The sequence below is a fragment of the Blennius ocellaris genome (genome assembly GCF_963422515.1).
Source record: "Blennius ocellaris genome assembly, chromosome: 15".
NCBI classification, from domain to species: Eukaryota; Metazoa; Chordata; class Actinopteri; order Blenniiformes; family Blenniidae; genus Blennius; species Blennius ocellaris.
The window spans coordinates 19,926,981-19,951,989 of NC_137664.1; the positions used below are offsets into that span (position 1 = coordinate 19,926,981).

At 43.0% G+C, this 25,009-nt stretch overlaps 1 protein-coding gene across 1 annotated transcript in view; it reads right to left on the reverse strand.

The window, feature by feature from the left end:
* npr2 (natriuretic peptide receptor 2) overlaps positions 1-25,009 on the reverse strand; it is an 82,623-nt gene that overhangs the window by 20,377 nt on the left and 37,237 nt on the right. The window contains exons 7-14 of the mRNA XM_080510271.1: positions 23,300-23,384; positions 15,142-15,262; positions 12,172-12,246; positions 11,348-11,425; positions 6,952-7,056; positions 4,363-4,434; positions 3,440-3,599; positions 3,186-3,341 (exon numbers count right to left, since the gene is read on the reverse strand). Of these exons, the coding sequence (XP_080366397.1) occupies positions 3,186-3,341; positions 3,440-3,599; positions 4,363-4,434; positions 6,952-7,056; positions 11,348-11,425; positions 12,172-12,246; positions 15,142-15,262; positions 23,300-23,384 (852 nt within the window). The remainder of the gene's footprint in view (positions 1-3,185; positions 3,342-3,439; positions 3,600-4,362; positions 4,435-6,951; positions 7,057-11,347; positions 11,426-12,171; positions 12,247-15,141; positions 15,263-23,299; positions 23,385-25,009) is intronic.

A 25,009-nucleotide genomic window follows, 5' to 3' on the forward strand; every position in this document is an offset into this window, starting at 1 on the left:
ATTTTCATCATGTATACTCTGCACCACAGCAAAGAAAACTGAAAAACTGAAAATCTTTAAAGTTTAGATGTATAGGTTATTATGGCACTATTGTAATGGTCCATATGTGACCCCTGAATTAACATCAGGTTTCTCCTATAGCTGTTGCATCATGCATGTTTCTTATATGCTGACAGCATAGCTTAGAGGCGAGGTTGATAGCAACAAGGCAGCTATCTTTCACCACAGCATCTCTGCTCAATATTTTCTTTGAAATGTTCACATTTTGCTTTGGGTTTGCCTCTTGTGAGCTGGTTTTAGCCTCACGTTTGACACCTCTGATTTAGTGATTTAGTCTGATTTATACTCGAGGCCCTGAGTATGAAGCTTCTAACTAGCTAAAGTGTGTTTTTTTTATTGAAACACAGAAGTTCTGAACAATAATATTGTCTGACATTCAACCAGGAATGACTGCTTGGTGTGAGATAAAAGCTGTGGGTTGTGAGTTGAGGGGGCCGTGAGGTGGGGGGGCCTCCTCCACCCACACTGAGAACTCATGTCCTTTTTCCACTTCTCTCTTTAGGAACATTTCTCTGCTTTTACCGCTTCATCTTTCTCTCAGTTGGCTCTGAGTGCTAGATGAGCTACTGCCTTTCAATGCCATTGACTTATTTATCATATCAGTTGAAAAAGCTCAAAGATGATTCACATGATGATTCCTAAACACCCTTCGCTTTATTCCCCAAGTATCGTGGTGAAAGATCAATAAAAGTGAGGAATGGAGTCACGTTTAAGCGATTTGAGCCCATTCACACATGAGGGGCGCAGGTGGCAGCTCTTGCTGCTTTCAGCCTGTTAATGGATGAGTGTCGGCACGAAGCGCGAGCGCCAACGGAGGAGAGCGAAGCACCCGGGGAGGGTTTTTCACACTTCTTCCCTGGTTGTGGAGATGCTAATCCCAAATTGCTTCAGAGGTTCGTTTTCCTGGCTGTCACTGAGCAGAGGCAGCAGTGGAGCTAAAAGTGGATGCTACAGAAGAAACTGGTCAAACCGCAATGGCCAACATGTGTGCAGGAAGCTGCCGAGCCAAAACGTCAGCCGCGATTAGCGCATACGAGCCCCCGAACAGTCAGGAGGTTTCCACTGAGGGAAGGCGGCACAGCCAAAGATCAGTGTGGAGGAGCGGTGACATTTAGTTCTGCCTGTGAACTTCTGCTTTGTTGACGAAATAAAGATTCACCCTACAAAAGATCTTTGTTAAAAAAAAAATTTTCTTTTCTGTTTTTTTTTTTTAGAATCTGTCCTAAAGCAGGATCAGTGTAGTTAGTCAGTGTAACAGTAATAATTGTGGCGATTTTAAAAGTAATGAAGCCAATAACATTATGACAATTTAAACCAATGGCATTATAACATTTGGCCAATCATTTAAGTTAAGTTATTTCACTTTTAGTTGGATGTTCAAGTTACATCAAAACATCTTTTCAAACTGTAATAACTTCACCCAATAACAGAGATATTATGTTTGCACCGATACCAATATCCGAATCGGATCCGATACTGCGTGGAGTACTCGTACTCGTATTTGTAAAAGCTTCTCGATAAAACCCAGTAAGGATTACTTGACGTTGTTCGTCATCAACGTCAGCAGCGGGTAGAAAAGAGAGCAGGAGCGATATCCGCGATCTGGAGGTTCTTTAATGTTAATGAAAATGACAAAAGTAAGGCAGACTGTAAATTATGTTCTGACAAAGTATCAAGAGGAGGAGAAAGTACAACTTTCACTACCAGCAACTTAACCACCAGAGACACTTCAACCAGCAGAGTTGGCCCGATGTCGCTCATTAATTTAACTGTTCAGTGGGTCAGGAGGATTTTGCTCCGAGCCGTGCTACATGCTACATGCTAAAGCGTTTCGGGTTTCACACACCAGCTGTGCTTCATGCTGCACAAGATTAAAGTACGACTAATCCCTGTAGGACTAAATACATTAGAAGTCAAATATTCTCTCGGATTTTTGCTTAGGAAGATACATAATATGCATAATATGTATTCTCCATTATGGTTATCTTTGTTAATTGCATTATTGGCAAATTATTATTGGCTTTACTACATTTAAAATGGCCTTTTGCTTAATTTTTTTTCTGCATGTGAGAGTGGATGTGTCCAATCATTTCTCGCTTCACTGTGATGTGGCTAACGGAGCTCCAGTTCACAGCCTTTTAAAAGGCAAAGCGTTGCATTTTTTCTTCTTCTTACAAACCACTTTGCATTTTACTTCTTCAATATCCTCAAGTTTTCCCCGTGTATGTTTTCCCTCTTACATTTTCAGGAGTTTCAGGCTCCGTTTACGCAACAATAAGTGTTGCTATTAGGGGTGGCTGTCAACTATAAATAAAAGTCCCAGGAGACAATCTGAGGGAGTCTTGACACTGTGGAAGAAAACATTGTTGTCATTGTCCATCTACTGAGCGTGTGCAGAAGAACTATTTACCACGGCCATGATGCGCATGTACAGTAGCAGTGTTTCAGAAAAAGAGTCTTCTAAAAGTTGCTTTTCAGTTTCAGTTTTCGTGTAAATGAGGCCTCAGAGTAAATGTTTTTTTTTTTTAATGTTTTTTTCTCCGGGTTTCTACTTCTGAGAGGCTGACTAGTGACAACAGACTGAAGAAGACCAAACTCCTCCTTCACTGACCGCAGCTGCTGTTCATTCTCAATCAACTGAGAATTTTAAAACTTTGACAAAGCTTATACATCACCTGGACCTTGTTTGTCTTTTTGACTCCACACATGAAAATCCTTTTTCCTTTACGGCCATTGTTTGGAGGGTCCCTTTATATTTGTACTGATTATAGTTTTGTGTCTCACATATGAGACGTGTTGGTTTGTTGGACTCCACCTGCGTTGACATGTGGCCAGCATGTGTTCTTTGTTTGTGGACGTGCCTGCGGGGGGAACTATTTAATAGGCTGACTGTGCAAATGTAAACTTCCAAAGCCAATCTTAAATAAACCATGCTGAATAATATCAGGGATACGCAGTTCGGTTGAGAATTAGGGACACATTACTTCATTGTTTTGATTTCTTCTTTTTTTGTGTCGTCATGTTTTAAACACTGGTTTGCTGTTTTAAAGGGTCTCGGTCATTTGACGCCACAGGGGTCAGTTGTTGTCGCCCTCGGGAGGCCAATAAAAGACATTTGTGTTTACCTTTGGGGCTGAGGTCCATGCCTTCCACATAGAAAGGCCCATTCCTAAGAGCTATTTCCTGCAGTATGATGCCAAAACTGTACACGTCGCCCTTCTGAGTGCCTTGAGGAGGATGTCTGTCATAGATGAGCAGCTCGGGAGCCGTCCAAAGCTTCTCTGCAAAACCAAAAGCACAACAACAAAACGCTCAGCGCCGGTGGGTCAGAAAGCAGATTCCTCCGTCAGACCGATAAAACCAGAGAGCCGCCACTTACTTGCATACAGTGCGTGCGAGTCGTCGTTTTCGCAGGACGAGCGGAAACTGGCCAAGCCGTAATCCGTAATCTTCAAAACAAATCGACTGTCCACCACGCAATTAGATGACTTCAGATTTCCATGGCAGCCAAAGTAGCTGTTGTGCAGATAGTTCATTCCCTGGTGCGGAGAAGCGTGAAGTCAAGCATTAACTGCTGTCTCTTATTTTTCCCACCACTTTCCCCATTTGCAGCACACGACATGAAAACACAGACATCCACACATGTGGGATTAATATGCCTTGACAAGTGGATGTGTGCTGAAGGCTGTGAAAAGAGGCTGTGTTTCAAGGACAGACGCCGTCACGGGGGTGGGTGTGGGGGGTGTGGAGGGTGTGGGGGGGTGGTTTCTCTGAAATTACGGTTAATTCCCTGGGGAACGGTTTCTGAAAGTACTTGATATTTAGTGGAAACGGTGAGTCAATCGTGCCTCAGAGCTTCACCTCTTTACTCGACTATCTGTTTGGAGCGGTTTAGCCAAAGCGCTTCGCTGTGCTATAGAATCCGTCCAGACGAGGGCCTTCCTGAAAAAAAAAAAAGCCTCTTTGTCTCCCGAGTGACGTCTGAGATTAGTTCTGATTGGAAGGAACATTTTGAGCAAAGTTTACGCCTGTGCCTTACTTTACATTATATAACTGCAATATTTACTGTAGTTTCCTGCACTGCGTTGAGCCAAAAATACTTTCTTTTTTGTCAATGTTTCACTGCCGCACTCGCTCATCACCACTGTTCATGCGAAACCATGGCAACACAGACATCTTTTTTGTGCTTCTGCAAGACACACAAAGCATCTTATGCAACACTGAAAAGTGACCTTTTTGTCAATGTTTACACGAGACGTAGACGTGCGTGTGGCACTGTGCCGCCTTCGAAGTGAGGCGTACCTTGACGATGTCATTGATCAGAGAGTAGCGAAACATCCAGTCCAGGTTGATGCTCTCGTTCTCCAAAATGTCCTGGGAAAAAAAAAGAAGCAAAAAGAGATCAAAGTTTCTGCCCGATCCTTTCAAAAACTTCTCAGCTGCTTCGGATTTGATCCCAAGATTAAACACCGGACCACCTTCGGGCTGGATAATGGCTGGTTGTTGTTTTGTTTTTTTTTGTCTTTCTCAAGGTCATGCAAAGGGCCCTGCAGGATGTTAGCCCAGCAGCTGGAAACTGGAGCCGGAGCTTTGACATCCAGCCACATCACATCAGCTGCAGCGATAAACTCGCTTCGAACACAAGTCGTCTCTCTGACAGTGTGACTGATAAAGTCCATGGCCGAGGTTTAACCCAGGTCATTGAAGCTGCCTGGCAGGTCCGCACTGCAGCGTAGTGAGAATAAACAAGATAAATCACAATTATGGTAAATGGGATAAAGATAAAGTTATGTCAAACTTTAGAGTCTAACTGGATGTGTGTTGTGATCTGAGGGGATTACGGTCAGTAAAACACAGCAAACAAGCCTCTAATGCAGCACAAAAGTAAAGCATCTGCGTTATAGTCCGAGGTGGAAAGAGTATAGCACAGAAAGAGAACATTTGTAGTCAACAAGTAAATGTTATTGTGCCAAAATTGTGCTGTTTAAAATTCTCAACGTACAAAGTAGCTTTCTCCCAAAAAAGTAACCTATTGGTTTCAGGCATTTGAGACAAACATAAAGCCTCTTGTGGGCCACAACGACCCACAAGAGGCTCTGATCCGGCCAAACCACCAAACAAACTGTAAACAAATTCAACAAAAATAATGGATTTTTTCAAACAAATTTCTTAAGAGAAGCAGATGCAACACAACACAGAGACCTTTTCAGACCTTTTTAGACATTTTCATCACATACTCCCTGCGCCACAATAAAGATAACTTTTAAAGTTTAAATCCAAAGGCCATTCTGGCACTATTTTAATGGTCTGGTCCACTCAAGATTAAAATTGGGCTGAATGCAGAAAATTAACTAAAATGAGTTTGACACTACCGTTCTGAACATTTAACAAACAATAACTTAAGACAAAACTATTTGAAGTTGTCATGACAAAACAGGTTACAAAAAGAAACATATTGGCTCCTAACGTGCAGATAAATAGATCATTAATTCATATTGTGAGCGTGCTCAGAAGCAGAATATGATTTCACAAAAGGTCAAATCAAACATAATGTACAAAAGCAGGAGTAACATGACATACTTGAAACATAAGTGCCCTGAAAAGATCTCCAAATTATAAGTGATTATATTAACTGAGAGCTGAGTGTTGGTAATTTGATTTCTGAACCATTTAGCTATTAATATTAGTAACTGTTTTTATATATATATATATATATATATATATATATATATATATATGGAATGGAATCTTTGTATTTTTACTTGAGACTTAAATAAATTCTCAATAGATTTCATAAAAAGTGCATCAAATGACACCATTTTCAGCATGTGCTCTGATACAACTGAAGAAAGACGTTGTAGTTGTTGGCATTTAAAGGTTAATGTGCTACAATTTCACAGGTCCGGCCCAATTGAGCTTAAATTAGGCTGCGTGTGGACAGCACAGCTGAAACAGGCCCACGACAGAGTCCAATCTTTGAACCAAAACTGTGCTCTGGCCTAAAATGTGAGCTCAATCAACCACCACACACTCTGGCCACAAACACACACGTCCATTCTCAACATAATCGCAGGGAAATTCTCCTTAATCAGTAAAAACAGACACAGAGTTCCCTGCGTCCGCCGTCTATGCACGTCGTGTTCATAACAGGGTTGGAGGAGATGGAATCCTTCCCAGATCAGCAGCAGTTGGAAGTCATTTCCAGACCATGACGTTTGAATGTATACATCGCGAATACCAGCACTCTGGAGTTACTCGTGGAGCCGACAAGCATGCATTTGGATTGTGAGAGAGAGCTGGAGAAGCCCCATGCAGGCCCAAGAAGAACATGGAACCTCATGTTCTAGAAGCAGCGAGGACATGGCAGTGCTAACCGCTGCCCCACTGCGCCACAGACATTTTTTTTTTGCGTGTTTTGCCCATTTGACAGAAGGCCGTTAAGAGCTGGGATGAAAAACACGGTCAAACCTCATAGAAAATAATGATTAAAAAAAAAAAATCAAATCAAATAAAACGTAAAATAGTTTTAGACAGATTTCTTAAGAGTAGCGGTCACAACAAGACACCGACACCTGAGCAAAGATTTCAGTGATCACTGCTGACGAACTGGCATGAAGCCTCAAAGCCACGCTGTCAGGGTGAGATTGCAAAACACCCACAATGCAACAGCAAATGGAGAAGTTTTCTGGATATTTCACTGTATTTTGTATGAGAAAGTCTCAAAAGAAATTGTGACAATATAGACGTTTTCATCATGAAGATTTCTCCGTGCCACAACAAAGAACAACTTTATTTGATGATTATGGCACTGTTTATACCTGCCTGGTCCACTCAGGGTGAAACTGTGCTGATGTTGCCGTGGGAGGCCGTGTGTCGAGGTGAAGCAGTTACCTGCAGGCTGCCCCGGGGGCAGTACTCCGTCACGATGCAGATGTTGGGCGGGTCGATACAAGCCCCGATGAACCTGGTGAGATGGTTGAACTGAATGTCTCTCATCTGAAAATAAGACACACAAACACAACTGTGAGTGTGACGCTGTCCAAGCACCACACGCCGGGTGGAAACAGAGGAACGGGGGCCGGGGCGTTTGACTTGAACTGACACTTCATTTATGTGCACGGGTTCGGAGGATAACGCTGCCAGCAGTTCATCAAAATAGTCTGTTTGCAGTCGGGGGAGCTGGCACCGGGTCTTTCTCTACGTGTTGAGACGCATTCCTGCTCAGGGCACCCGGTTGAAACATGTGCGTGTGCATAAATTGCCCCTGGAGGTTATGAATGAGCCAGTGTGCTGAGGGCGGCAAAAAAAAAAAAGAAAAAGAAAAAAAGAAAAGAAAAGCGACGTTGAGGTGTTGAGAGGATGTTCGGGCAGGACTATCAGAGCGGAGCGGGCAGAACGTGTACAACTGCTCGACATGGAAAATAATCACGCGCCCGGTTTTGACCCGGAGAAGAGCCCGGCCAGGAGGCGAATCACGAAAACGGTGCGTTTTTGAGGGGCGGTGATTAAGAGAAGGGAAGGTTTCTTTTGGGGCGAGTTATTGATGAGAAGGTTCTGCGGGCTCCTCGTGGCTTCCTGAACGGCAGCGGCTCAGAGAAAGAGCAACGTGTTTGTCCGACCAGCGTGAAACTTCAAAAAATCGGTGTCGGTGATTTTAACAGTGTGTGTTTTCTTCTTTGAACGCAGTGAGTGACGGCGGCTCTCACGCTGGATGTGGGAGGAGGGGTTGGGGGGGGGGGGGGGGGGGTGTTACCGCTCCTGTCTCACAGTTCGGGGGCGATGTTAGCCTACCCTTTGGCCTATATAATTTCCCCCCAGGCTGATGAGAGGGGGAGGACGAGGAGCTGGAAGACAAGTGGTTAAGTTTCCACTGGCGGGGCCTGTCTCTGTTCCCCCCATCTGGTTGTTTTTTTTCATGAGCTGAGGTTTGACAGTCGATCAGCCGGCCCCCCCTACTTCCCGGGGGGACGGAGGCCTTCTCAGAAGCTGCTAGCTCAGACAGCCCCCCCCCCCCCCCCCCGGCCCCCGGTGGGTCAGCCGACTGGCCCAGAGGCCACGGAGGCATCCCAGAACTGCAAAACGTGAAGCAGTTTCAAGTTAGGCAAAGTGAAGAAGAAGAAGAAAAAAAAAAAAAGCCCTAGAAAGCGTCTCCACAAGCATCCATCTTCATTTATTCCCGAGTTATGGGTTTCCCCCGTGCCACACTGTGTTTCCCTCACCAAACCGCAGAAATTGTGCAAATTGTTTTTCCAATTCCAGCTTCTTTATCGCTCAATCTTAAGTATTTTTCTCAAACTGAAAGGGACCGCTTCAGAAGGAGCTGCTGCAGTTGTCGATGTCAAAGCGACAGTTTGAGGTTGTTAACTCTTTGCTGTGAGCGACAAACGACGTCCTGCTGCTCACGGACTCCCCGCCGACACGCTCATAAAAGGCTCGCCTTCTGTTTCGATGTGCAAACAGCTCGTAAAGACAGAAAATTATACTTTTCCTGTTCGTCTGAGGCAAGAAAGAGGTCCATCGGAGGAATAGTTCCACTTTTTGGGGATTATTTTGTGACGAACTGGTTCATGAAATCTATGAAAACCTAACAGTGACATGAATAAACGTCTACTGTGATCAGGATTAAACCCCAATGAAACATTAGACCCCATGAAATGCCGTTTCCAGTGAAAAGGCATCGTTTTTGTTTAAGAAAAGTTTTGCGCTTACACGGAAATGTTCTGAAAACAATGTTTTTAGCATGTTGGGCGACTAGTGGGTGCTGCTGTTTGTGTTTTGTAAAGAAACCATTACCAACAGTGAGTGCACAGACATTTGCACTGCTATTCTGGTGGCTGTCGACCATAAAACTACCAAAGTCCCAGGAGACCATGGACGGGGAGTCCTGACACTCTGAAGGCAAACATTGTTGTTATTCTACATCTGCTCACACGCGTAAAAGGACTATTTATTATGACTGTAAGAAAAATTGTTTCCCCCCATTTTGACATCAAAAAGTTGCATTTTCAGGGACTCCGAGCAACTAAAGTGCAACAAAAGTCTTCTGTTTTCCCCTGAAAATGCTGTTGTGCAAACTGACCATTAGTTACACAGTTCTACTTAAGTTTATTTGGTTCGTTTGTTAAAAATGTTATCTCTCTCCTGGTCATCCAGCTGTTAGCTTCGCGCATTAGATTAATGCTACAACGTTACCATTTGAGCAAACTCCTCTTTACTAGAGTAGGGGTTCCATATAAGTACATATTTGGTACTGTAATGCAAATAACTAAAACTACTGTATCAGAATAGTAAAGAATGACTAAATATATTCTATCAAGCATTTTTAGTTAGTACTTGCTATAAAAAATATTAAATAACAGTTTGTCTGTTTCAATCCTTTTGCAAAGCACGACTCCTCAAAGCGAAGCTGATGAAAGAATTCAGGGAGAACAGAACAAATCGGGCGTTTTTCTGATAAATAGTCACAGCCCAATGTAAAAATTGTCCACTGAAGAAGAGTAATTGAAGGCCCAGCACAAAAATGAGTCTGTTCAGTGGTACGATCCTTCAAAGACTGCGTTTAAAGACCGATGCCGCGGCAGCGCGACGAGGCCGTCCCGCTTCAGAGGCTGCAAATGCAGCCAAATATTAAGTCTTTCATATCCTTGGCAACAGAGATCCAACAAGCAGCACGAACAATGACTAATAACTGTTTTTGAAGAAATGTTGTAAAATGGTTCAACAAAAAAAATTAAATAAATACCACACTGCCGGCACACAGTTCAAGGGAAAACAAAGGAAATTAGGGGAGTCAAACAAATGAGTTCACCTAATAGAGGAGCAGTCGCAGTTTGATTTCAGAGAGAGTGTTGTACTGGTATGGACATTAAATCCTCCTTCAGCTGTTACTATTATATAGTACAAGTTTAATAGGTCAGAGTTACTGCTCGGAGCAATTCCAATTACAAAGGTTTAAAGAGTAATTAATGGGATTTTGAACTTTATTCATTAGAAAGGATCCTGAAAGTTGACTGTGGTGTTCACGTGTATGCCAGTGATTCACTGCTTTTTAAGGCTGTAATTAAACCAAATGACACACTGCTGGATAATCATTTTATTACAGCTTTTTTTTTTTTATTGTTATCGTCATCATCACCATCATCTTCATCTGCACTGTCGAGTCTGTAGAAGGAATATGAAGCGCACCCGGTTACAGCAGCCTCTCCCAAAAATCGTCATTATCGTCCCGTCATATCGTGTACTTTCGAGACCGCTGAAGCATTTATGATGTCTAGAAAATCCAAAAGCTACCAGAAAATCATAGTGACGCAGTAATAACATTGTCCAATTACACAAGATTCACAAGTGTGCCATAAAATTGTAACATGAGCTTTACTCACCTGTGTATTTTTTTTAAACACTTCTACGGTTATAAAGGCGCAAATGTGTTTTTTTTAACCCACGCTCTGATGTGAAACTGCGATTCTAATCGACGGGTCTCCAGCCCCGGTCCTGGAGGGTTTAGCTCCTCCCAGCTGCAACACACCTGATTGCAATGAGGGGCTCGTTATTGGGCTTTTTCACCACCTTGGTGATGACATCATCATGAGAGTCAGGTCTGCTGAAGCAGAGAGAGAACTAAAACCTGCAGGACCAGGATTGGGCATCTAAACATGCAAGAAACGTGTTCAAATAAGTATTTGTATCCCTTGCAGTTCTAAAAAATTGCTTCAAGGAGGATAATTGGTTTGCTCTTGTTTTTCAACTTGTGGAGACTTTTCGAAACTGTTCGCACAAGAAGTCTGATCCTGGACACGTAACGTCGTAGAGTTGTGTCACAGATTTGAATTGTTATTTGTATTGTCTTGCAATTTAAGTTGTCTACTTTGTTCCTTTGTGTGGAATTATTGTTTTTTTTTCTCTGTAAATGTGCCTTGAAATGACTGTGGTTTATGTGGCGCTATAGAAATATAATATAATTGAATTGATTGTTCTGAGAATCATAGTATAATTCCCTAAAGGTCTATTTTGTTTGCATTAAAGTCAGTCGGGACTCCTGGTGTGAACATTTGGCTCCAACATCTCAACATCATGGAGTCTGTTTGGGACCACACAAAAAGACAGACAAACATTTTTATGTTCTTTAATTTCTAGACAACCTTTCTGCTGAGTTTCTCCTCAAAATGTAGTTTTCCAAAAAAAAAGATTTGATGCTTTTTGAGTAGAAAGATTGGTATCTCTTGTTCATTCAGGATAGAAGATAAACCAGAGATTCACAACATAAAAGTAACAATTGAATAAAACTTACATGTTTGAGTTCCAATAACACTTGTCTGGTCAATTCGATCCTCTTCTTGTTGACGTGCTTTATGGCCACCAGGTTCCCCTGCAACGTGACACGGAGTTCACATTTCATGACATGAAACCAGAGATCTGAAGAGGCGCAATGGCGACGGCAATAAAGCCGAGCAAAAAAAGAAATGATGAGAAGAATCCAGCGTCAAGCAGCTGATTCGAGGGGCCTATTTCAGTTACAATCATATCTGCCGTTTTCTGCGTGAGGCTCAGAAAATGAAGCGAGCCGGGCGATTTCCTCTGTCACAACTGGGAGGATTTGACCAAAAAGTGGTGAAAATTAGCATTACTTTTGCTTTTTGAGGATCTTGTGTCTTTCTGCACTGGTGCCTTTTTGTCAGATTTAATCGCCTGTGGCCTGCATCGAATTGTAGAAGAGCCTCGCCTCCTCCTCCTCCTCCGTCTGCGAGGTGTTCAAACAGCACCGTGACATCAGCGTTTAGAGAGAAAAAACACCAGCATCATAGGGCTGGAAACAAAGCAAGTCGTCTCATTATTCCGAGGCCTCTCTTTGTCACACCTCCTCCGAGGTAAACGGACGAATTAACAGCGACGCAACAAGTTGACGGCCACGTCCAGACTGCGAGGCGGGAGCCGAGAAACCGAGAAAGAAAGGGAAAAATATTGACGCATTCTGCAGCTCATATTAAAACCAACTACCTACAGTATATTCGCCCACTCTTTCTCTCTCTCTCTCTCTCTGGTTTTCTCTGCACGTGTGGGTGGTGGGAAAGGAGTGCGCAGGAGTTGAAAATGTCAGAACTCGCTAAGCCTTACCTTAAAATAGCCCGTTTTTGCAAATAGCTGATATTTTCCATGGGCAGTTATCAAGGAGCCGTAGCTGGAGCCTCTCTGAGAAGGTGAAAAAGGAGTAGACAAGAAGAAATCATCAGTGTGTGCAGATTAGAGCGAAGAGGATTACATTGTGTTCCTTTAAAGAAAGCGCCCCCGACTTCACTGCAACACGTCTGAATGAAAAAAGTTCAACTATCGACATTTTATTTTATTCACAAAACATAAAATTGCCTCCTGCTTCTATTTGAGAGCACAAAAGAGTTTTCAGTTTCCAGCTCGAGTCCTTGGGCGAATGTCTGCAGTTGCACACGGAGTGGATAAAATTCAAGTGGGCGCGCTGCGTACAGGCAGCCAACACAAGTCAGCTACACATTTGCACAAAATGCAAATATTGGCAACACATGGCACACTGGAAAATACATGGCTTTGGAAAAAAATCCGCTATGTTTTCCAGACGCACGCGGATTATCCCAGGAAACTGCGCTGAGGGGCAAGTAATGAAAAAGGTGTGTGCGTGCATGTGCTTCTCGTGAAAACGCTCGCACGTGTGGGACGAGAGGCGAGTGCGGAGGAGACGCATTAGAAACCGACACCCGGGGAATGTGACGGGGTATTAAAAGTCAGACGAGGGGTGATTTTAACAATCGTCTAATATGGCACGGCGAAAAGCCAGCCACCATCAATAAACTGCCGGGAATGCTTTCAGGAATGTGGAACATCACATAGGATATCTCTTGAGCCGGGGTGTCAAACATGAGGCCCTCGACTGAGCTCGACTGTTTCTGTGTCTGTACCTTTAAATGCTAATGGTCTGTGCCTGACCACGCCGACTCCAGGTCTGTTTTCTGTTTGCAAGGAGAAAAAAAATCTTTCGTAATTTTAGATGGCAAAGATCAGCTACCTGTGGAAGGGTCAAAGAGAGTTTCCATTGCCAGAGCGAGGGGCTATTTCCCAGTATGACATCATGAAGGGAAAATCTACAATTCACCTGGAGTGAATTTTGCGTCATAACTGACCTTTAAGAGAGTTTTCTTTTGACATTTCACTGTATTTTGCACCTGTTTTCAGGAAAATTGGCTTCATTGGCCTAAAATATAGACATTTTCATTTTGTATACTCTCCACCACAATAAAGAAAAAACTTTAAAGTATAAATTTAAAGGTTTGTATTGTACTATTTTACCCATCCAGCTCACTCAAGTATATATTGGACTGTATGTGGCCCCTGATTCAAACTGTGTTTGACATCCCTGCTCTTGAGCCTTTTGGAGAGAAAAAACAACCCCAAACTTTTTTTTCTTTAAACACAGAAAAAGTAAACATTGTGAGAATCTCGACTTCAAACGTCCTCAATATCAATTTTCTTCATTCATAAAAACTCTCCAGACTGATAATCAGCTCCATATGAATTAAAGCCACTGTTGAGTCTGTCACGCTGCCAAACGTGTCCCAGGTTTCCGGCCAAATGAACAACTTGTTAATCACACGGCGGCCAGTCAGCCGGGCCGTGCCAGCAGCACTCTGAATGAAACAGGGACTTGAAGCTCGGTGCAAGCTCAGAGACGATAACATGCAGGAGCCGACGCACCTGCACGTTCAAACACTGTTCTTCTGAACGGACTACAAATGTGAGTGACACGTACAACAGTGCAAGTGTCTTCTGATGAATAAAAACTGGATGAGAAACAGTCTAACTGATGCACTTTGTTTCATTTAAAGTGAAAAATGTATTCCCATTAAACTGCACTAAGTAGTTGCCAAGCAACATTAAAATCATTACCATTAAAAAGGTAGATGTGTCAATCATATTTACTTAACATGCATCAGTACAGATTACTACTTCAGTCAATAGATTTCAATCCACTACTCTGGAGTTCATGTAAACCTAGAAAATATGCCACAAACCCGACTTGTGAGGCGCCAGATGACGCTTATTGAATGGATGTTACCTGTGCAGGGTGTAGACAATCCAAACGAAAGTAATTATTATCAAATGACACATATTCTCGCCCAGGGGCGTCAAATAAATGTTTATTTTTGAAGAGTTCATAAATTACTGGTTACACAAGTTATTGTAGGTTGATGGTCATTTAAACTGCATTTACTTTAAACTGTATTAATCAAAATGACTGAGAACTGTTTTACCTGAACAGACTTGTTGTTTATTTTAATCCTAAAGCTGTTATTCCACAATGGTGTGTGAAACCACACCTTTATTATCCATTGATTCAGTGAGCGAGGTTGGAGGAAACGTGGACGGAATCAACGAAATCCCTTTGCAAAATGATCTTGTTTGCTCAAATCTGTTTGATCTCCTTGATTTCTGCTGGTATTTCCCGAAACAGGGATCTCAGGTCAGATTACTGAAAACTTAATTCTCCAGCCTTTGCATTCAGCGATGTATGTGAGATGATGCATGCAGATCCAGGTTCGCATTTTTTCATTAGATTTGATAATTTTTTTGGTCCATATGGTGCACTCATTGAGGATCGGCCAGATGGAAAAGTACTTCCCCTGGAGCAGATTTGTAATTGTTCAGGACAAAGAGCACCTTGTTTGAAGTAAAATGTTGACGTGTGGAGCAACATCTGACAGTAAATACCTATACTGTAGTTTAGTGGAACCACCAGATCATAATACTATGTCAACAGATACTTCATTGTCAAAGTAGTTCGAATAAATCTTAACCATAAAATTGTGCAAAAAAGTGCTCAGTTTTAAAGGAATATATCCTCACATATTCTCAATTGATAAAAAAAAAAAAAGTTTGTTTTGAAAGGCGTCAATGATCGATTTTTTTGACAGTGAGTGTGCCAGTCCCCTACAAACATCCAGGATACTAACAAAACTACTAAAATGTGACATTTCTGAAATGTCTATGTCTTAACTGAAAGGTTTTTCTGGCTTTGGCCACAAGTCTGAGGATAGAGGAGGACTGCTGGAGGCCGTCTACCTGCGAGAGCGTGAGCCGACTCCCGGCTCGCTTGTGGTATTTATTGGGGCTTTCGAACTGGAGATCCTCCCAGCGAATCCTCCACAGCATCCCAGCCAGCTCCTTCTCCAACTTCAGCTTCCTGCAAAGAAAGGAAAAACGCTGGTGAAATCAAAACAACAGAAAACCTGTGAAGTAGATTAGCTCAGTGTCGCCCCAGAGGTCACAAATCAACCTTTTATTATTATTTTTTTTATTCCACAATGGTGTGTGAAACCACACCTTTATTATCCATTGATTCAGTGAGCGAGGTTGGAGGAAACGTGGACTGAATCAATGAAATCACTTTGCAAAATGATCTTGTTTGCTCAAATCTGTTTGATCTCCTTGATTTCTGCTGGTATTTCCCGAAGCAGTGATCTCAGATCAGATTACTGAAAACGTCATGCTCCAGCCTTTGCATTCAGCGAATGTACGTGAGATGATGCATGCAGGTCCGGGTTCACATTTCTTATTAGATTTAAAGAGTTTTTGGTCCATATGGTGCTCTCATTGAGGATCGGCCAGATGGAAAAGTACTTCCCCTGGAGCAGATTCGTAATTGTTCAGGACAAAGAGCACCTTGTTTGAAGTAAATGTTGACATGTGGAGCAACATTTGACAGTAAATACCTATACTGTAGTTTAGTGGAACCACCAGATCATAATATTATGTCAACAATTATGTCATTTAGCCTGGTTCCATTAGCAAAGGGTGTCAACCTAATTTTCACCGCGGGCCACATCGGCATAATGGTTGCCCTCAAAGGGTCAAATGTAACTGTAAGACAGTAAAAATGTAACCAAATGTAACCAAATATAATGTAAGATAAATGTAACTACCGTACTCCACTTCTCACGGGGGTTGTCCGCCATGAGGTGGAACACGGGTCGACGTGGGTGGGGGCTAATCTGGGTATGCGCAAGTGTAGAACTACTTCCGTGTCAACACATGGCACATGAGATTACCGTATTTTATAGAATGTTTGAACATGTTCCCCAATCGACGCGCACCCCAAGGCTTTCACTCGCGTACTGCGCATCTATTGGGATCAATACGGTATTTATTTGGCCACATACACTAACGCGGCGGGCCACATTTGGCCCACGGACCTTGAGTTGGGCACATGTGCATTAGCAGAAGTTACCCAGACAGAGCAGCTTCAGGTAACTGAGTGGAATAACAGATAAGTGGATTATCATTTCATCAACTGCAACTTCCAGCAGAGAGAATTACACGGTGACGTCGCCACAGAGCCACTTGGGAACCGGAGGAACTGCAGGTGTGCGCCACACATGCTTTTCTCTCATCTCCAAGTATAAATCCTGACAGGAATGATGACTCTCCTGAAATTTCTCACACGTGGGAGTCACAAGATTTTTCCAAGAAGTCAATGTGAATGTACCATATTTTCTAGACCAGCAGTTCTCAAATATTTCACCTCAGAAAACCACCATTCTGTCAAACCTGAACATACGGCAGCAGAGTCTTACTCTATTATTATATAAATAAATTATTTTTTTAACGTTATATGTTTTATATTGTTTCAGTCGATGTTGTGGACTGTTTTGATAATTTAATATATTTCCATATATATATATAAAAAGACACTGCGACCATAGTTCAAGCGGCCGTCCGAGTAAAGCAGCGTGAACAGCAGCATCCAGCTCCTGCTGAACCTCCTCCTCTCTTGTTACTGAGAGGAGCGTCTGAACCTCGTTGGAAGACCGCAATGTTAGTGTCGTGCGCTGACATTTCAATGAACCCCGTTAAGAAAATGATTAGTAAGTGCAAAGCTTTCTATCTAAACAACAACGGGAGGGTTTACAGTCGATGAAATATTTAAATATTGCGGACAAGTTGAGAGTGACGATGGTCTCTCCCAGTCAGCAGACGGCTGCGTTGTCGCTCCTCCTTATGGGAGCCGTTCCGTGGTGCTAGGTACCTCAACGGACGGGTAATGAAAAATCGTAACCGTTGGTTACAGTTGTTTTGGTAGCATCCACAACTTTTGTCACTGAGGACGCATGAAAACACCGTCCCAGCAAAAAGTGTGTGGTGTTTATCGCATCTCGTTCTCTGTGTGCATGTGTATGATTTCATATATTAAACAAACAAACAAACACAAAAAAAGCACCAACTCGTGGCCCAACATGAAATTCGCTTTCAAAACGTGAAACTTTTCTGAAACAAAAATGCAATGATTACATTGTCGTGTAAACAGGCCTAACATGTATTAAATGTTTCATGTCCAGACAGAACTACTTGATAATCCTGGTCCAGCAGCCGCCGTTCCAGAACCACCTATGAATGTGTTTGTTGGCTGTGATTAACTCCAGTGACCTTATGTTGGACGAGGCTGTATAGAATATCGATGCCGTCTTTATACACTGTAAACTTGCAGAAAACATCTCATACCCATGAATACCAGAGTCTATTACTACAGTGAAAGGCCAAAGGTTGCGGTGATCAACCTCCAATAACTTTCTGTAACTTTAAATTAACTCATTGAAAGTCCACTGCATGTACTGTATCCAAGATTAAGCTTCTTTTCATCTTCCTCTTTGAAATAAAGGTGCACCGTGGAGACTTGCTCCGATGACTCACGGGTCTTTCTTCTGTGAGAACTGGAGAACAAATAAACAATGATAACCATGATTAGAATCCACTCGTATGCCCACTCGCTCTATTTTTACCTTAACTGGACTCACATGTCCTGACCTCGCCTCGGTGCTAGCATGCTTTCAAAAATAGTCTTCAGCCTAAGAACTGTGAAAACGACGGCCTCCTCCAAGCAGAAAAATTGACGTCAGGAAACCGGTGGAACATGTGTGTGTGATTAGCATTTTAGAGACTTACAGTAAATACCGTTTTGCAGTGTTTTACGACTGCATTGGGTCGGTTTAAGAAGCGGTGTTCCGTATGAGGATGGTTACATTTCTCAAAAACCGAGAGCGAGTCGCCGTCAACAGCTGTGTCAACAGGTAACGACCAGTGTGATGTTAATCAGAGCATCAGAGTTTTAATTACGGCTGGATCTGGTCACGTTCATCTGTCCAGCGTCTCTTTCGGCTCAGTCAGCGCCGCTTTCCAGTCACTCATCGAGTTGCCCTCCCGTCGTCACGGCGCATTCTGGCCGGATGACTCAAAGCAGATATAGGCGGCAAAAAAACAAGCTCCCGAACGTCTGGAAATCAATCCCATCATTTTCCCGTCTGTGATATTTCTGACGTGTTTTTGCTGTTATTTTATCGGCATCGGTCTGACGGGCAGCCGCCACACAGACGGGGGAACATTCCAGCCAATCAACACATCTGGGGCAGATCTGTCAGGAGCCGCCGTACCTTGACACCTAATGATCTCCAGCACAACATGTCCAAAAATAAAGTGGCAATAGGTCTGGAAACTACAGATTCTTTTTAGAGAGATGTTTTGCCTTTTTTTTTTTTTTTTTTTTTTAAAGGGCGGTGGGGGGATTCTCTTTCTGTTTAAAACACTTAGACATGAAAAATGAGCCTCCCCGACACATTCCAAGCCAATCTAAAAGGTGTAAAACACTTCCAGATGGTGGCAAGAAATTATTGCAGAGTTTGCATATGGCCGTGCTTCAGCCTCCCCGAGCCGGCACGGCCGGCCTCCGAACGTCACACTTCCCCAACTGGGGCACGCAGAGTTGTTGGGACAGTCGAGAAACTTTGAGGGAGAAGCATGTTTGCAAAAAAAAAACAAAAACAAAAAAACCTCGAACCGCGCCATCGTGGTGGGGCAGGAAACACCATTAAAGCACCAGCACCCTCCAGCTCCATCAGCCCACCGCCGTCAGTGAAAAAAAAAAAAAAAAAAGAGGCACTTTTCTATTTAAGGAAGCTCGTTTCAAGGTTTAGAGACCTCTGGCAGCCAGAGGGGCAAAGTGTGGAGCTCCACACTGGGCCTATTGTTTCATTTGTGAAAACCTCTGCTTGGACCAACCCCTCTATTAAAACAACAGAGCCTCTGCTGCTCTGCTCAACATCCCCTCACACCCATTCTGCCGCCGCCGCCGCCGCCGCCGGACTCCAAAATCAACTGAGCGCGGGCCGACCCGTCCAGCTGCTTCACCCTGAAGTGCTGCGGGACTCAGTTTTAACAGTCGCGCCATGAAATGTGAACATTTATGCGTGTTCTTTTACTTGGACCGGGTTGCGTGTGCGCGCGCTCCAAAAACAAACTGAACAAGTCAGCTGGCGCGTTTTCCAGCTGCCACACTGTTGCTGGAGGTAAAGTGGTGGAAACGATGTTTTCTGGATGGCTGTTATCATTGGGACGGAGAAAAATGTTTTTGTTTTTTTTTAACTTCAAGTGGTACAAATAAACTTGTTCACCAACGGTGAGGGTTTGGGCAGAAGTCTGACTGATATTCGATTGAGGGATCTGTTAATATTAGCTGTTTTTGCCTTCTTATGTGTTGTTGGCATTATTGAAACGTTGAAAACGTGAGAGTGGAAAACTTTAGCTGCCTCTGTGTAAACCACAAAAAAAAAAAAAACTGTACCACAGCTGTAGTGAATAGTTCTTCTGCACACGAGCAGTTATATGGAGAATAACGACGTTGAGTTTTCACAGCAGGTAAAATGTCAACACAAATTTGCAGATGATAATATTTAAGTAATTTATTAAATCACAGCTCAGCAAGTGAATGTCTAAATTCAGTTTTCAAATTGTTCTTCATTAATTAATCATGTTGAGGCTGGTGCTAAATTAATTTAATCACAAAACAACACAAACAACCAAGTGATTCATGACACAGGTTTCATTATTCAGCCGCACATTCATTTCAAAAAGACTTTTCTGTATTTTTCACAATGGCAAAGTTTTCATGTTAACAGCTACAATCTCTTCCAGAAACGTCTGTCAATATAAAGTAACAGTAATGTACCAGAAAGAGAAATAATAGCTCTAATATTTTCATCTCTGTAATATAAAATTACCTTCCTCAACTTGATTTAAAAAACAAATGTGTAAGCAAAAGTAAATATATATTCTTTAAAATTTATATTTTTCTATTAATAATTCATATAAAAATAGATAAAACATGTCATATTTGTATCTGAGATGAATTAATTGCACCTTAAAGAGAGGAATTGATCAGATGTGCTGACAGAAACTAGATTAAGAGAAAGATTTAGTGGTGTAGAGAGGGCGGGTCGACCCGTCAGGCCGATGTGAAGAGAATCGCCTTGTCGTCCATCAGCGAAACTCCGCCGGTGTCTGCAAAAACAGGAAGTCGTTTGTCAGCTCTCTCGCGACCAAACAGACAAAAACACAACTCTTAAATCCTGCTGGAGGTGTGGTTCTTGAAAGCAGAAAGTTTATTTTCAGTTTAGCAAAAACTTGTCTTTTTCAGAAAGTTGAGGTTTTTCTCCCCGTTTCCACGACAACGGAGTCGAAGCATTTTTCAAAACGTAGAATTTTCAGTGGCTCCGAGCACCGTTGTCGTGTAAAGGGAAACCAAACCAAAAACGCAACGAAGGTTTTCTGTTTCCGTCTTTCAAAACATGTAAACGGGCCCCGAGACGGCTTTCCAGCTATAAAACTGTCCTTTATGGAAAAGGGTCTAAATATAGCGGGGCCCGAGCAGAAAGTTCAACAGTGCAGCAGTGCAACGTTTCCCCATTAGATTCCCGTCATAAAAACAGACACTTCAGAAGTTAAAAAAACCAAAACAAACATAATTTCAGATCAAAATAAGACTCACTGTCCAGACGTCCGGGGAGACTAGCCAGCTGCGAAGTCCTGCTGCGCTTGAAGCACAGTAAGCTGAAACAAACACAGAGGAAGATGTTCAAGCTTTAGAAACAAAGCGCCCACTTGGCCTCGAAATATCTGGTAGTTATTAAATTATTGTCATGATTAAGTCAGATTCGTAATTAGTGGATTTACCTCGGGTGGAAAGTTGCTCCGCCGTCTTTCTTCCACCATTCCTCTTAAAAAAATCCATTCTGATTGGCTGGTGATTAACACTCGCTTGTGTTAATGGTCAGTATTAGAAAGGTGATCACATGTATTAGTTAGTGGGGATGAATAAGCCCCTCCCCCCTTACAAATGTATAAGAGGGGCCAAGGTAAAGACACCAAAGGGGGAAAAAGGTGATTAAAGAGGGAAAAATAGAAACATTAATTTTCTTCCATTACATGCAGAAAATCCCCGTGACATTACCCCGGCCCCCCCCCCAAAAAAAACCTTGTGGTGATTGCTCGGAGCGAGCGTGATTCCCTTCTTGTTTCATTAAACAAGGCTTAATGCGGCGACACAAACGCGGAGCCACATGGGACAAACCTCTTCACTCAGATCTGTTTTTACAGCCGAGCCGGGAACCATCAGCGAAGCAGCGGGCGACTGAAGCCAGCAGTTAACAATTAAACACCGACACTTCTTCAAACGCTTAATCACATAAAGCAAAGCCTGCTTATTTTCAGCGTCGGCGGGTTTAATGTGGAGGATTTCACCCGGCGAATTGGGATCGGCTTCTGCAAATCTCACTTTACGTGATCCACTTTTCAACACCAATCGAGGCAGGGGTGGCAATTTTTGAGAATCCCGTGATCGCGCACACCGATCAGCCATAACATTATGACCACCTCCATGTGAGGTGAGTCAGTCTCTTGTTCATGGGAGTCCTCGCTACGCCGCTCATGTGCAGTAGCAGCATTTCAAGAAAAGTGGCATTTCACCTCCCCCGCTTCCACGGCGACCATCTTCAAGCACCGTGTGTGTAAACGTATGACATGTGGCTGGAGGAGGTGGGGAATTGAACCGGCAACCTTCCAGACCGAGGGAAGGACCAACTGAGCCACAGCCGCTCTAAATGGTGGACAGTCCATGTCCAATGTCACTGGTCCAGGTAGGAGACACCTCAGAGACACTGAACCAGGTCAACTTCACTTAATCATGAAAGACGATTTTACAGCTTCCAAGACGTCTAATGAGTTCAGCTGACCTGCTTCAAGACCTTTGAGGTGTCTGACAGTTCAAGGCTCAATTCCCCCCGCCCCCACACACACAAAAAAAAAACACAGGAAATTTCTGTCCCATATTTGTACTTTACATATAGTCTTAAATAAGTAGTTTTGATATACTTCTGTCTGCGTTTTTGGCAGTGAACTGCCAGTGAAAAAAATCCAAACACAATAAGAGAAAATGTATTCGACAGATGTATTCATATGGATGCTAGTTCTCATCACGTCCGGCGATACGTCACAGACTCCATCTGCTTCATAAATCGAAAGAAAAGTGTAAGTCATGATGATTAACTAAAAAAATTTTTTTAAAAATCATGCAAAAACTGGAGGTGATTGACAGATTTAACGCAGTGTCCCTGCTTTTTTACTTTGGAGACAGACTGGGGGCTTTAGGCCAGCAACCAAAAACTCAATATGGACAAAAAGTCTCAGGAATCAGACAGGTGATTCAACACCCTGGCAACCTTAAAAATAATCAAATAGAATAATATTCATACTGGTGTCAATGGTCTTGGAGAGTTTAGTTTTAAATAACTTGTGCTGATGGAGAGAAAAAATACATTCAACCGAGGCAAGTAAAGGCTGTAACATTACGCTGAATCATTTCTCGCTGAAATCTGACTTTCAGAGTCTGGAGAACTTATTTCCACTGTTTTCATGACTGGATTTCTGCTGCGTGAAGGTTTGTTTCACAGTGTGAGAGAAGCAGGCTCCTTTCGCCTCCTTCTAATTGGATTTTACAGGGTTTTCATGAGCCAAACGACTTACGGCAGCCTACAAGCAGACAGGCGTGTAATCCTTGAAGAGAGGCAGAAACAACAAACGATCGGGCCGGATTGACATTTTCTCCTGACATCAGCGGTGTGGGAATTATTTAAAGTGGGCGCCGTTTAATCAGCCAGGAGAAAGTTAACCAACTAATGAGGTAGGCGAGAGTGGCGCTCCCCGACGTCGGGGCCAGTTTATGAGCTCACTCGGCAACTCCACCAGGTATCACCGCCGCTTTCGTGCCGTCACCTACCGAGTCGTTACCATGGCAACAATCTTGTAAACTAGCACGCGAGCACCTATAGCGGCATGATCCGATAAATCCCACTTCGCTTTTAAAAATACAAAGAAGCCGCGGTGCGTTTACACTCACCTGTAAATGAGGAAACTGGAGATCCCGAAGATGATGAGGGCCAAGCCGGAGCCCACGGCCACAATTCCCAGAACTGGCAGATGACCTGGAAACAGAGAAAAACAATAAAGAATAAAGGATTAAACACACTCATGTGCTCAACAGATGTGCACCTTCACAACTCTGAAGATACAGAGAAGAGAGAGAAACTGCAGCTGTGACTCGCAGAAGTGCAGCTGCAGCGCTGCAGCGAATCTGTCAAACCGCAAACAACCTGACACGATGGCACAGCTCGGCTCTCCGCCTCGACGTTTAAATCACAGGATAAGCCGAACGAGGTAATTAGAGGAAAATCATTTCTCGCTAATCAGCAGCAGAAAACGTTCCGTTTCAGAGCATCACTGAACATTTTGATCTTAATTGTTGTCTGTGTTTCAGGGAGCTGACAGAACAGGATTTCTTTATACGTTTGCTTTAAATTAGTAACCTCTAATACACACACACACACACACACACACACACACACACACACACACACACACACACACACACACACACACACACACACACACACACACACACACACACACTTGTGAATCAGGCTTCAAACCTCAAAATATCGACAGAGAGTGATTCGTGAGTAACTGGGAAATGGAAAAGTTCCAACTCCCAAACTCAGATACTCCCATTTGGAATTTGATAATATGATAATATAAGTTTTGGAGGGCTCATTGAAGCTTGAACTCAAACATCCAAGACTTTTTCTGTGAACACAAAATGTTTATTTCTCTCAAATATTGTTGACAAATGTGTCAACGAGCACTTCTCCATCTCACCGGTGTGGCAGCTCAACATGGTGGTTATACAGCAGGATTATTGCACAGGTGTGTGCGTCTTATAGGCTGGCCACAATAAAGGGAAGGACACCTAAAAATGTGCAGTTTCATCGCATAGCACAGGTTTTGAAGGAGTGCACAGTCGGGATGCTGACTGCAGGAATGTCCACCAGAGCTGTTGCTTTTCAGAGAGTGTTGGAGTCTCCTGCAGCCAGGTTTTGACCCCTGGGCCTTTGGTTTAGCTCCGATCTACATCTAGGGGACAACACTGCCTGGTCAAAGGTGGGTTATTTCCTGAGTGGTAACTTTCCAAGTTCTGGGTGTTGTTGCAATGGTGACTAGTCTTGATGACATTGTTGTGAACTGAGCAAGAAAACCTGGATTTCTGTTCTTTCTTCCTCAAGCTTGGTTTGAGCACTCAACATGAGGCAAAAACCAAAGCAGAGCCGCACCCCCAATGAACGCAACCTCCTGTTTTCTGTTCTTGTTCTGCTAATTCAGGCCCCAATTACACGACAGCCTTAGCTGTGTTTTGTGTGTCCGTTTAAGCTACTGGAAAGGCAACGGTTTGAAAACACCCTGATTCTGCATCCATGGAAATGAGGGAGAACACAACGTTTTAAAAACTCTGTGACTGCGCATGCACACCACGGCCATAAGAAATACATTACTCAGTAGATGGACCGTAACGACAATGTTTGCCTCCAGAGTGTCATGACTCCCAGTGCATATTCTCTTGGGAATGAGTTGTTTTGAGATTCTCCTGTAAAAACAATCCAACTTCATTGTCTGTCCATACAATGGTCCGTGTACTCCCATCATTAATGTTTATAGTGTCTTGCTCTCTGAGCTCATTTGTGCGTGGTTTCAGTATTAAAAACAAACAACAGCACCG